The sequence below is a fragment of the Vombatus ursinus genome, unplaced genomic scaffold (assembly GCF_900497805.2).
Source record: "Vombatus ursinus unplaced genomic scaffold, bare-nosed wombat genome assembly UNPS02014841.1, whole genome shotgun sequence".
NCBI classification, from domain to species: domain Eukaryota; kingdom Metazoa; phylum Chordata; class Mammalia; order Diprotodontia; family Vombatidae; genus Vombatus; species Vombatus ursinus.
Window position 1 is genome coordinate 38,875,520 of NW_020954619.1, and position 15,052 is coordinate 38,890,571.

The window sequence follows — 15,052 nt, forward strand, 5'->3', positions numbered from 1 at the left end:
CCTCACACAAGATACTCCATCTCCCAAAACCATTCTTTTTCACTGGTTGGTCTCTATGCCTGTAATGTTCTCCCTCATCATCTTTACTTTCCTGGCTTCCTTCAAGAATCCTTCCTAGCTCTACTCAATAGTAATGCCTTCCTTTTGAGATTACCTCTAGAAAGAGAGAGAGAGAGAAAGGGTAGGGGGAGAGAGAGAGAGAGGGAGAAGGAAGGGGGAGGAGAGAGACAGAGACAGATGTACATGTATATATACACATATACATGTGTCTAGATAATAAATATGAATATATCTTATTTATACATAATTGTTTACATGTTGTTCCCCGTATTAGAGTCTGAATTCTGAGTGTAAGGACTATTTTTGCCTTTCATCGTGTCCCTAGCACCTAACACAGTGCCTAGCACCTAGTTAGCATTTAATAAATGCTTACTGACTTAGCAATGTTCCGTAAGGAAATATAGGGATACTTTGGATGAGATGCATGGTTCAGGTAGGAGTTGGATTAGATAACTCCTGAGGTCTTTTTTAATACTGCAATTCCATGATTCTACAAAATACATTTTAAATTGCATATTCATCTTAGCTATGATATCAATTACAGTGGAACTGTACTACCCTACCTCTTTGGAGATAGTCAAATTTGACATAATTCAACAATGTTATGGCACTAATTGCTTAGAAAACTACCATAATTAAGAAGAGTGGCCAAATAAAGCAATATTCCACTCTAGGTCCCTTCCTATTGGGATGAAGCTGTGTGGTCAAAACAGAACAGAATTCAAGGCTCAAATGTTCATTTACAACTTAAGGAAAGGAAAATTTCACAATACTATACTTAGTATATTAGAGTATAAGCCAAAGGAGAGGTAATGTGGTCTCATAAAGAAAGGAAATTTATATTTCTGACTCTGATATAAGTGTACTCAATTTTTTAAAAATTGAGGGAGAAGGAAAAGAGAAGGGGGAAGGTTAATCCCTCTACTGCCTCAGTCTCCTTTTTATAATATGGAGATATTACACCTATTTTTTCATTCAAATTTACAAAACAGATGCAAGGATGATTTAGAACAGTAAAAAAACCACTGTATGCTTCTCAGAAAAAATATAGTGCACATATGAAATGACAGTACCATCTCAGAACAAATATTATAAAGAAGTTTAACTTATATATAAATCAATTGCCATAACAAGGAGACCTAACGTCTAAAAATCTCCTTAGTCAGCAAATGTCTGATCTGCTTGCTAAATGAAATGCTATGGCAGCCAAGGGCAGCACTGGTTTAGAATATAAACTCATTTGTAAAATCTTGGAAAGGCACTGCAAATGGACAATAAGCAGAGCCCAGAGTTGAATAGGCTGTGAGCAGAAGGGATTACCCTTGGGAAATTACAAAGTTCTTTTAACGACAACAAGTTTTTCCCTGAAACAAAGGCCTACCTTCTTAACACCAATATTCTTCCAATAATGTAGTATGACTGCCAATCATAAAGAACTGAAGTTAAGGTCACCTAAAAGAAGATAGAGAGTTTTCTCTCAAAAGAGAGGAGCATGATGGATATGAGCAGGGGGCAACACATTAAAACAAGTAATTACATAGGAGAAATGGCATAAAGAATGTCAATGAAATGTATACTCCAGAAAGAAGAAGGACTGGTCATGAAATGAGGACACACCCCACCCCACACTGTGCTGAACTTATGGGAGAACATGGACATGAGATGCACAGAACAAAAAGGCATGAATGGGCTCTGATCAGTATCTTTGGTGGAAATACAGGTTTAGAGAGTCACCGGAGTACTCCAAATAGAATATCCCATTTGCATAGCTCTTTTAAATTCTTCAAAACAGTATCAGTCTACTGTCTCGTGAAATCTTCACAATAACCCTGTGAAGAGAAGAATTATCATCAACTCTCATTGAGAAATAAAGGAATTGAGGACTACAAGTTGGCAGGAAAACCTGGACTAGAATCCAAATTTTCACAAGTCTTATGCTCTTTCCTTTATAATCACACAGATTAGTGAATTGTGTTCAATAAAGTAGGTATAATATAGGTCTCCTCGTTATCTTTTCCCTGTTTCCTCTCACATCTCCTGGTTCACTCTCCAGTCTACTTCACTTACACATCAGTCACCTCTTACACAATCCTCCCCCAACCTTCAGCCTCCCCTTTGTGTGCTATCTTCCCTTGTTAGAATCTTGTTTGTTGTCCTTCCTGCTTAAAGAAGACCAAAATGACATCACTATGCCAGGGTTAAGGCACACTGTATCCAACTATGGCTGATCAGACCAATATGATCTCAGAAGGCTCTACCACAGTTTGGGCACAAATAATCCATATGAATATCTGAAGTGGAGATATCTCTAAATTGGGGCATCTTGCATTTCCTTTAGGCTACTGAAATTCTGCTTTGCTCATAAAGCACAGGACCTTCTTTGATGTGAGCACACCATGCTGGGTGGTCCTTTGTTAGTGTCTCTCATGTCTCCTCACTGAGTCCAAAGTTCTTCAGAGAAACTGTGAGAGTGACCCTGTATTGCTTCTTCTGACCTCCATGTGAGTGCTTGCCTTTGTGTAAGTTCTCTATAAAATAGTCTCTTAGGCAAACTTACATTCGGCATTTGAACAATATAGCCATCCCATCAGAGTTGCACCCTCTGCAGTAGAGTTGGAATGCTCGGCAGCTTAGCTCAAGAAAGGATCTCACTGTCCAGTCCCTTATCTTGACAAGTGATCTTAAATCTTTCTAAGACAAGACAATTCAAATGGAAAGGATTCAGTTTCCTGGCACAGCACTGGTATACTGTTCAGGTTTCCCAGGCATACAACAACGAGGTCAGCACAACAGCTCCGTAGACCTTCAGTTTGGTAGATAGCCTAATGCCTCTTCACTTCCACACTTTCCTTCAAAGCCTCCCAAACACTGAGCTAGCTCTGGCAATGAACCTGTCAACTTCATCATCTACGTGTACATCCCTGGAAAGTATACTGTCAAGGTAAGTGAACCTATCTACGGCATTCAAAATTTCTCCATTTGCTATAAACAACGGTTCCACAGATGGATGGCATGGTACTGGCTGGTAGCGAACTTCTGTTTTCTTGATGTTATCAAGCCAAAATTAGCATAAGTGGCAAAGAATCAATCTATACTCTGTGGCATCTCAGCTTCAGAGGCTGCATTGAGTGCACAATCATCTGTGAACAAAAAGTCATGTACCAATTCTCCCTACACTTTAGTCTTGGCTTGTAGTATTTTCAAGTTAAATAATTTACCATCAGTGAAGTAGCTGACCTTGATGCAATTTTCAACCTTGTTAAAGACATCCAACAACATCGCTGGAAAAATCATGCTAAAAAGTATGGGAGTGGGGGCAGCTAGGTGGCGCAGTGGATAGAGCACTGGCCCTGAAGTCAGGAGGACCTGATTTCAAATCCGGCCTCAGACCAAACACTTAACACTTACTAGGTGTGTGACCCTGGGCAAGTCACTTAACCCCAATTGCCTAAAACAACAAACAAACCAAAAAAAAAAGTATGGGAGCAAGCACATAGCCTTGCTTCATTCCATTGGTGACTGGGAATGTGCAAGAGGATTGTCCATTATCCAAAACCTATGCAAGCATGCCAACATGAAGCTAGTGTATAATACTGATGAACTTCTCCAGGGGAAAAAATTTTGCCATGATCTTCCACAAGCCCTCACAACTGGCAGTATTAAAGCTCTTGATCAGATCAATGAACATCATATATAGACCTCTGTTTTGCTCCTGGTATTTCTTCTGGAGTTGTCAGGCAGCAAACACCATAACAACCATTCCTCAGCCCTTTCTGAAGCCACATTGGCTCTCAGGCAGAAGACTGTCTTCCAGGTGAAGGATCGGCCTATTAAGGAGGTCTCTGGCAAGAATCCTACCAGCAATGACTAAGAGAGAGACACCCCTATGGTTGTCAGAGGACAATCTAGTTCCTTTTCTTTTACAGAGATGGACAATGAAGGCATCCTTGAACTCTTACAGGATAACTTCCTCTTGCCATATAACCCAAAAGATTTCAATTAGCTTTTGTACAAGTAGTGGACTCCCTACCTTGTAAATCTCTACTGGAATACAATACAATACAATACAATACAATACAATTGCCACAAGAGAGTGGTGTAATGTCATTCAAAACCACTTCTTCAGTTGGAAGTTCAGCAACAGAGGGACTGACTTCAACCTGAGGTAAATGGTTATTGGATGCAGCATTCATTGATGACAACCTGCTGAGAAGACTAAGTGTTCAGCCCATCTCTCCACGATCATGTCCTTATCACTAATCAATGTGGTTCCATCAGCACTGAGTAGCTGAAATGCACTATGGGTCTTTGGCCCATAAATAGTCTTAGGGCATCATAAAAGTGCTATGGATTGTTACTATAAGCATAAAACTGAATTTCACTTCCCTTCTTACTGAGCCATGAATCCTGCATCTTTCTAGGCTTTGCCTACACTTTACTTTTGATGGACTTAAATGCTGCCTTCTTAGAAACAGACGAACTATACTGCTGGTAAACTCTGTGGAGTTCTCATTTTTCATTTAGCAGCTTCTGAATTTCTCTATTATTTTCATCAAACCAATCTTGATGTTTGCCAGTGTTCTGGCTCAGATAAGTAATATGGTGCTCTACACAGATCTCTGAAAGTTGTCAATTTCTTTTCTGCTCCACTGTTGCCAACTATGTGTTGACTCAGCTTTCCCTTCAAGTTAGCAACAACTGTTCACACATGGAGAAGAGCTCTAATCTGTTGACATTAAGTCTGGTAGTCATTTTGCCTTGGGGCTTCCACATCTGTTGAATAAGAATATTTAGCTTGGAGATGATCCGTCCAGCACTCTGTGCCACAATTGCCTCCATCACTCTCACATCTTATCTGTCCCTTCTCCTGACAATGACATAGTCTACTAAATGCCAATGTTTGCCATGAGGGTGCATCCATGAAATTTTATTGCATTTAGGTAAACAGAAGACAGCATTGGTGATGAGAAGATCATCAGATACATAAGTCTTCAGCACTGCTGTTGCTGTTTCCAACTCCATTCCTCCCAAGGACTCTCTGTCATGTTGATAATCTGTGCCTACTCTGGCATTAAAGTCAGCCAGAATTACAAGCTTGCCCTCTTTTGGTACACTGATGATGAGGATCTCCTGATCTTCACAAAATTTTTCTTTGACCTCATCAGGGTTCATTATGGTGGGAGCATATGCATTGATGATGGTGGCATGGCACTTTCCTGCAACTGGCAATAGCACTGTCATCAGCCTGTTGTTCATTCCTTTTGGGAGGCATAAAATCTTGTTGACTAGATTAGATTTGATTGCAGAAACCATGCCAGTTTCACTCCATGCTCTATCATTATCATTGTAGCCACTCTAGGAAAAAATGGGTATCCAGCTCTGACTTCAGTAAGCTAGCCTTCACTTGCCAGCTTTGTTTCACTCAGGGCTGCTATTTGGATGCTTTATCTGCTGAGTTTTCTCACAAGAGCTGTTAGGTTTCAGGTCTATTGGATTTCTAGTTGTCTAAAAGTGTGAGCACATTCCATGTACCAGTGGTGAGTGGAATCATCTTTGCAAAAGGTTTTGTACATTTTTTGTGTTTCAACCACAGGGTAGGGTCCCCACCTGCCAGAGTAAGCAGGCCAGAGTTAGCTTAGGTAAAGTGGACAATTTTTAATGCACCTTTTCTAGCACTTTCCTCATGTCAGAAGGTGAGCAGTACAGTCCTTTAAAAAGGCTGCTCAGACACCTGGGGGCTGTTGAATCCCAATGTTGCTTCAGTCCAGTGAGATGACCCTATGGCCTGGGCCACTTGTGTGCAGGATTGTGATCACAGTTCTCAGTATATCTGCACCTACTGCTTCATTACTGGCTTGTCACCACAGGACTTCAAGGTAGGTAAAAATGATAGAATGGTATGGGTGATGTGTTTTGACTTGCGAAGTCATTGGCCTCATTCTTTCTTCCAGAGTCATCAGAGTCCAATGGCATGACAAAAGTCAAGACAATTGGTAACGATTCAGGATGCAGTGGATGACCTTGGCATCTTGGACGTCTAACCAAGCTCTAAGTACTCTATAGAGCCTGCTTCCATCATCTTCATGGCCCACCGTAACACACTGTTCACATCCCCCTATTCCACTGGGGAAGTCTTCACATGCTTCGGGTACACTCACCTAACTCACCAATAAGTTTGAGGCCCCTTGGTTACCCTCAAGTATCTTCTCAGAACGTAAGTTCCTTCAGAGTTGAGGTCACCTTGTTTTCTTGTTTTTGTATGCCCAGAGTTTAGCATAGCACCTAGCACATGGTAAGTGCTCAAGAAATAAATTACTCTCTCTCTCTCTCCCAGTAACTTTGTGTCTATGTCTTTGTCTCTCTGTCTCTGTCTCTCTGTCTCTCTGTCCCTGTCTCTGTCTCTGTCTGTCTGTCTCTCTCTCTCTCTCTCTCTCTCTCTCTTTCTCTCTCTCTCTCTCCTCTCTTAGATTTGTACAGAATGCACTGATGAATTCATTCTTTAGAAGCAAAATGAAGGTCCCTCCTTAAGTGGCCTAACTCTTGACTTAAAGAGACTACTGGTTCCAAGTCTTCCATAAAAATCACATTATTTTACAGATTCTAAGTTCTAAACTTTCTATGTCCCTATTATTTATTACAAAAATCTGAACCCAATGGACATTCAACTGTTCTGATGCCCATTCTCCCTTATCCTATCTCCCTTTTCACCCTGAAGCAGTACTAATTAAGCCCTGATTATATACACAAGTCTTAAGTACTGTATTCTCTAATTACATGTTTAAGAAATTAGCTTAGGATGTATACCTTGTCTACTGCTACACTTAAGATAGCTTACAAAATTAAATACAATCTCAAACAGGACAGCCAACAGGTTGGATGTGTGTGAATCAGTCTTATCCTCCATCTAACAAGGTCTCAAAGACCAAGGAAGGGTTTTTGTTTGATATTTCTCTTAAATCTTTCCTTGCTGCCCAACACAGTACTGGACATATAGAAGGTAAATAATTGATTAAATAATGTATGTGTTCAACTAAATGTATTTCACACAAAGCTAGTTTTGACAGTAACTTGATATTAATTTTCCATTTTAAAAAATCACTATTCATAGTATAATACATAGCTATAATATGTACTAGCCTAATATTCTTCTTTTTTAATAAATGTCATAAATGAAAGTTTTCATCTTTTTTTAATTGACAAATCATTCCAGTCCAATTGTGTAAATGTGGTTTTCAAATAAGATTTTAGTGTCTATGAAAATATTTACAAAAATCTCTGAAAAGTTAACAAAAGAATTTTAAATTTACTGCTTTACACAATGAATAAAGTTTTTAGCAGGGACAACTATGATGAAGTACTGAAAGTAATACAATAAAAAGAATCTCAAAAGTGATTTCCATAATATAGAAACAGCCTATTGGTGCCCTCTGTTGACTTTATATCACTACAATGAAATAGTATTTCTGTAAAAGGTAGTCTGGCTTATCTGGGGAAATAATATAAGTGTGAAATAATTCACATTTCCAAAACAATAAAATACTCAAACTAAGAATATGCAGTAAAACAATAGTAATGATATTTGCATTTAGTAAAAATATGTTAGAATTTTTTAAATCTACAATTTGGAGAAATGAGCAAAAAATAAAACCATTAACTTAAGAGCATAGTAGAAACTCATCTTAAAATTAAAATCTCAAACAAAACTAATATAAGTATTAGATGTGTCAAAAAAAAAATTCTATTTTCTACCCCTCCAGTGCCTTAGAAAAATATAGGAATTCTCTTATTGAGAAAATAATTTCATACTCCATCTCTCTCCTACATTGTCACATATTGACCCAGTTAATAAGTTAACATCTCCAAAACATCATTTCAAACATTCAACTGTCTTGATGACGCACTAATTACCATTTAGTTTGAACTCGATCTGTAGTGGAACAGAAAATAAACCATAGGGCCTAACGCCTACAAGACTAGTATGTATTGAAAGCAGGACCATAAGTAAAGAAAAAAGAATGAGAACCCTTTCTCTCCTTCTGTTCTTGAAGGCAGAAAAAAATTCTAAATTACTTAAAATCATTCAAAAGTCTGCCTTTTTAGATTGAGTAAATACTGACCAGATCCACAGAGCTGCAGTTTATGGCACCAAACATGTATACTAGAATTGAACTAAGTGAGCTTCAGAATGAAGAAGTAGTAAACACTCCCAGAAAGCAGACATCTCAGGAGATCTCTGGGGAAGAAATAGCAAACTTCTTCAATGAGACTGCCATTTGAAAAAGGAAGACTCAACTCTTTATCCTCCTCGCCAACTTCCTCACCATGAAACAAACAAAAACCCCTGCAGACTCACAAAAGGCACAACAAGTTAACCAAAAAAAGTATGACACCATGTGGGTTTATTGCTATATAACAAATCTTGGAATATGACTGTAGGGATTGGTACCTTAGTCACCACCTACCTGTCTTATTCAATATCTATCCACCACTCCCTCACCAGGATATAGGCTGCTAATCTATGGATCATGTAGCATTACAGTTAGCCAAAAATATCAAAACATGACAGCCTCTAACTGCCTAAAGGGATCAAAGAAAGGAAATAATAATTGGGGAAGGGAAAAAGTTAGCAGAGAATCATCAAGGTGGATAAGAAACAAGCTACTGTGGTCAATGTAATAACAGCATCAATGTGTCTTTCAGTTCTTGGTTTCAAATCTTTGGGCCTGTCACCCGCAAAGAATAACTTTTTAGTAGTGCTTACAAACTGTGTAAAAAAAAAAGAGAGCAAGAGAGACCATGCAAAAGGTGTAAGTCTTCATCTAAAAAACCTTCTTCTAGTCTACACATCATTAGAGAAAAAGCAACACACACGAAATGCAAATTGACAGATGTTTAGCGCATAGGACAATTCTAATCTTTCCAAATACCTTTTAATGGCATGACAAATTAAGATCTGAATTTTAACCTAAATTAATGGTATTCCATTCCCACCATTGCTGCATGCATTTTAATTCCTATTTAATTTACTGAACTGTGAGCTTAGAAATTTATTTGAAGGATAAAGACACAAAATGAAGCTAACTAAATGTTTCTTAACATTGTTTTGTTTTGTTTTTATCTTTGCTTTTATGGAGTTCTAAGTCCTTTTTAAAGTCCATCCATATTAGAAGGAACTTCTCAATTTAATACTATGAGTAAGATAATTCCCAATAGCTTAATGAATGCAGGTCAGGAAGAAGAATAGCATGGTGTGGTAGAGAAAGTATTTGATTTAGGGCTAGGTAATATCCAGGGTCAAATTCCACCTTTGATAGTTATTAACCACATGTCCTTGGCCAAATAGTTTAACCTCTCAAAGGCTCAGTTTCCTTATTCATGAAATGGGGGTAACATTACCCACTCCACAGTGTTATGAAGATCAAATGAGATAATTTGTGAAAAACACTCTCCAAACCTCTAAGGGCCATATAAATGTTCTTATAGTGACTCTGGATAATGATGGAGTCAAGTGCCTACAAGCACTCTTCTATTTGGAAAAGAATCAAAGGGTATCAAAATCTGTCCCTCCACACCAAAATAAAATGAAATGGAGAAAATGTTAACCTGATTTCTTTCTGTTTCTCCCCGTGACAGAAAAGTAACTTTTAGAGATTAAATCCATCTTCCTATTCCATAAGCTGCATATGATAGGCTCAGAAAGCTTCTTATGTCTACTAGTAACCATGCTACAGGTAGGTATTGGACTAAACTTCTAAGGTCTCTTCCAAATATAGGATATTAAAAGAGAGAGGAGCCCTTAGCATGCCTGGATCCAACTGTATGTTCTAGGAAAGCCATTTTCATGCTTGGTTTAAAAGTAGTCAGGTTAATCTTCCAGATAAAAAAAAATCAAAAAATAGAAGCAAATTACTAGAAGATTAAGTTAGCTGCCTTAAGAACTTATGGACAAAGCTAATCAGAAGCACCAGAACTATCAATATGTCTTGAGAAGGTTATGACTCTAAGTTAAAAAAATTCAAGGTAAATTGAAGGAAAAATTCTATTTAAATCTGGAGAAGACCAGTACATTGAACTGAACTGAATTAAATTGAAGCAATTAAAATTTAGAGACAGCTAATAATTAGAGAAATTAAAATTAAAACAACTTTGAGGTTTCACTTCACACCCAAAGATGGTAAAGATGACAGATGAGACAAATGACAAATGTTGGAGGGGCTAAGGGAAAACAGGCACACTAATGTACCATTTGATAGAGCTATGAATTGGTCCAGCTATTCTGCAAAGCTATTTGGAACTATACCCAAAATGTCACTAACTGTGCTTTCCCTTTAATCTAGCAATACTGCTTCTAGATACATATCCCCAAGGAGATTAGATCTGTATGTATAAAAATATTTATAGCAGCTCTTTTCATGGTAGCAAAGAATTGGAAACTGAAGGGATGTCCACAAACTAAGGAATGGCTAAGCAAGTTATTGTATATGAAAGTGATGGAATACAACTGAGCTGAAAGAAATGATGAAGGTGAGATTTTCTGAAAAACCTGGAAAGGCTTGTATGAACTGATGCAAAGTGAAGGGAACAGAACCAGAAGAATAATTTATACAGTAACAACAATGTTGTAAAGATAAATAATTCTCAAATACTTAGAAACTCAGATTAACACAATGACCAATCAATTTCAAACAATTCATGATAAAACATACCATCTCATCCAGAGAGAGAGTTGAGGGACTCAGGGTACATACTGAAGTATATTTTCTCTCTTTTTTTGAACATGGCTAATGCAGGAATTGTTTTGCTTGACTATACATATTTGTAAGGAGTTTTCTTTTTCTTGCCTCCTCAGTTGGTGAGGGAGGGAAGAAAATTTGGAACTGAAAATAAAATTGAATTGTATTTTTTTATTTTAAAGAAAAAAATCACATTAGTTATTTAAATTCATTTTAGTTATTTTAATAAGGAGATTTGTGTGAGTAGAAAAGAGTGTTCCTCTTTCTCTTTCTCTCAATTAATCATGCGATGTTTTGACCACCTGATAGCAACTTACCCTTCCTGAAGGAAAAAGTGCTTAGCAAGAAATAAACTGCCTCCTGATTTTTTTTAAAAAAATAAATCCATACAAACCTAAGCTCAACAAATATCACTGAATATCATAGTTTGCATAAGGTGTTTACAGGAAGAGAGGAAGAAGAAGCTTGGAGAACCTTCATTGAGAAGATATTCTAATAGATGAGATGATCTGAATGAAATCCTATAGTTGACAACAGTAAAAGTAAATGCCAGCAAGGTTCCTTCAGAAATTAATTTTTGGTCCTGAAAAAGAAGGGTGTCAAAGAAGACAAAGAAAATGCTAAGTAGAGGCAAAGTTGTGGAGGGATTTACAGAAAATAGAAAATCTAATAATAGAGAATTTAAAATTCAAAAGCAACCAATTTAGGCAAAGGAGAATAATGTTGGCTAAATTGGCAGGAAAGGGAAGCAATTCCTATAATAATATTTTAATGAACCTAGAGAGTGTGAAAGAGGAAAAGTGACAGGATGGATAATAAACAGTATATACAAAAACCCTCTGGATGGTATGTGAAATGGAAAAAACATTTTTAGACTATGAATAGAAAGAAACACAAGGACTTTGTCCCGGCATAATTATAGCAGAAAATATAATTAAAGGACATTTTCTTTCCAAAGCCAAAAGCTTGATAGCTGGTATTATTGATAATGACAGAAAAAGGAGAATTAAGGAAGAGACATGGTCACTTCAGTCTCACAAATATTTAGTTTGACACTATTGAGAATCATCCCAGAGAAGTAAAAAATCAGACAGAGAACAATAGGCTAGAAGGAAAAGGGGGAATATTTAGGGCACATTAACATAAATGTTGCATAAATTTTTTTTTTAAAGAAATTACTAAATAGTGTTTGAAACAGTCCTGCACTCATTATCTGTTAACTGCAATATATGATATACAAACATACCTACAAAATGAGGCAAAAGTCACTTTTTGCATATTCCTAGATAGCTTGCTAATTATGTGGGCACGAGCCTTCTTCACATTTTGACCATTAAACACCCATCAACCAAGCCTTAGACAAAGAATTCTTACTCTTTTTTGTGTCACGGATCATTTTATTGAGACATAAGGGCCCCTTCTCAGAAAAATGCTTTTAAGTACATAAAACATATAAGATTACAAAGAAAACTAATTGTATAGAAATACAAGTTATCAAAATATTTTTTAAAAACAAGTTCATGGACCCCATGTTAAAAAATCTCTACCCTAAACTAAAGCTGCCCAAGGTACTAAAAGCATCTGGGATTCAGGCTTTTCTTCTAAGTACCTCAGTAATGTAATCATTTCTGAGAACATCTGCTCATAATAACAATAACCTTTATGTTATGTATCAATCAATCAACAAACATTTATTAAGAACCTACTATATTCTAGAAACTGTGCTACCAGATAGTACAGATACAAAAACAATCCTTACCCCCAAGGAGCTTACAGTCTCACTGGTGAAGATACACACACACATATACACATATACACAAAAATGTATGTATTGTATAATATAAGTACATTAGATAGTACGCATATTATGTACATAGTACACATGTGTATATATGTGTATGTATGTATATGTAAGTGTGTGGGTACGAAATAGTTACAAGGTGATGTGATGCTGGTGGGATCAAACAAGGAAAGTCTCCGTGTAAAAGGTGGCCTTAAGATAAACCTTGAAAGAAATGAAGGATTCTAAGAAACAGAGGTGAGAGGGAATGCACTCCAAGCATGTTGGACAATCAGTGCAGAGGCATGGAAATGGTGAATAGAGTACCCTGCGTGAGAAACAGTAACTTCATTGACTTATAAATCTTTAAAAATTGGGTTTTTGTTTTGATCAACTTCACACTGCTTTATTTGGGAAATGACTGATGCAATAAGTAAGCCACACCTGACTCAGGATATATGGAAGATTAGGTGCATGGCTGGAACAAAGTGAAACATCTGTAGAACATAGGGCAATTAACAAAAGGAGGTTTGCTTAGCCCTGGCACGGGAGCTATGGAAGGATATTCAGCAGGTTGCAGCACTGATTCAGCTGGGCACAGCTTCCCTGCCTCTATGTTACCTATGATCATCTGGCAGATAAAAGTCTGAGAGAGGCACTAATGTGTTGGGGGTTTGGGGCAGCTACCTCAACAACCCAAGCCTTTAATCTAATGATCTAAGTAAGATTCTAGGGCAGTTTCAAGACTTTTTAAGAAAAAACTAATCTAGACTGACATATGGGCCTTGGGGTACTGCTCCCACCTCAACAGACAAACAGTCCTAAGTGTTTCTGCCTCCTGGACATATACATACATAGAAGGAAATATGAACTTACTTTGATTGTAGCAAGTTGCTAGCACACCTTTATCAGCTGGACTGGCACTAATGTGCCAAATTTCACCCACTTGATGGAGCAGAACATTTTTGTTTATAATATTATTTTCATCATCAAAATCTATGATGTGGATCTACAGATATAATAAAAAAGTACATTAGGTTTCAAACATTTTCCTGTGAATCTTAATTAAATATGACTACATGTAACAATCAAACAGAAATTCTATGACATATCTATTTTAATTAACTGTTACTCTTTTATAACACTTTTGTCATTTTGTTCACAATGTATTCTTCTCAAAGGAAAGGCATTGGTTCAGTTCAATTCAACAGAGGCCCTATATAAGCCAGACCCAATGCTAGGCCTTAGGGATAAAGAGACAAAAAAGAGAAACAGACCCTGCCTTCAAGGTGTTTACATTTTACTGGAGGGGAAAAGCACTCATATGAATAAATAAACACAAAAATTATACATAGTGATTTGGGTATGAGCACTAAGAACCAGAGGGGAAAGGAAAAGCTCAGAAAGGGTTCCTTGAGGAGGTGGCACTTAAGTTGAGCCTTGATCACACCTGCAGACTCAAGAGGTAGAGGTGAGAAAAGCATTCCAGACATGAGGATGTGCAAAGACCTGGAGCAAGCTGATAGAACGTCAAGTATGGACAACAAAGTGTAGCTGTGTTTTGCTACACTGAAGATTTCTATAAATCAAGACACTCTATCATTTGGCAAATATCAGTCAGAGGAATGGAATTGTGCAGACATAAAGGCTCCTACCCTGGAGATGCTACTGGTGTCAGCACTGATCAATGGTGGCAAAATTCCACTATGTCTATCAAGAAAACAGTGTATTATGGTAGAAAAACATACTAGATTGGGAATCAAAAGACTTGGGTTGTAATTCCTGCTCTATTCTTACTACTTATATAACCTTGGGAAAGTCACTAAGACTTTTTTTTACATTTCAGTTTCCTAATTTGTCAATGGGAGGTAGGAGGGGAGGTGGATTAAATAATCAAGAAGATCTGTTCTAACTCTAAAAATCTTGGGACCCTATAATTCTCCCCAGGATACTGGGGTGTGTGGAATGAATGACTTATTAGGCTCATAATTGACTGTGCACATAATCAAGGGTAAAAGTATTTTCAATCATTCTTTATTCTACACTTAACTTACATAGACTAACATATCTGTGCAATAAGTTTAGGGTAGGAGCAGTTAGGTGGCACAGTGGATACAGCACCAGCCCCGGATTCAAGAGGACCTGAGTTCAAATCCGTTCTCAGATACATAACACTTACTTGCTGTGTGACCCTGGGCAAGTGACTTAACCTCATTGCCTAGCCAAAAAATAAAAAATAATAAGTTTAGGGGAGAGGAAAATAGGCTAAATTAAGGTTTCTATAACTTTTACTTAAAAGGTGGGAAAGCAAAAAGTCTGACAGCAATTAGTCCTCATGATTAGTCAGAGATACGTCACATTTTGCCCATTAAATAACTAGTAGAAAAATATCAGATAACTATTTCACACAACCAGCAGCAAGTAAGGTTCACCTTTGCTGTAATTATCCAGCTTTGTCATTTATTAGTTTTGTGACCTT

General features: G+C 37.3%; 1 protein-coding gene across 2 annotated transcripts in view; it reads right to left on the reverse strand.

Moving 5' to 3' along the window:
* Window positions 1–15,052, reverse strand: part of EIPR1 (EARP complex and GARP complex interacting protein 1) — a 202,336-nt gene that overhangs the window by 155,167 nt on the left and 32,117 nt on the right. The window contains exon 3 of one of the 2 annotated variants that reach the window (XM_027840228.1): window positions 13,450–13,582. The exons of the other annotated variant lie outside the window; for it this stretch is intronic. Within the exon in view, the coding sequence (XP_027696029.1) occupies window positions 13,450–13,582 (133 nt within the window). The remainder of the gene's footprint in view (window positions 1–13,449; window positions 13,583–15,052) is intronic. 2 annotated transcript variants of the gene reach the window in all.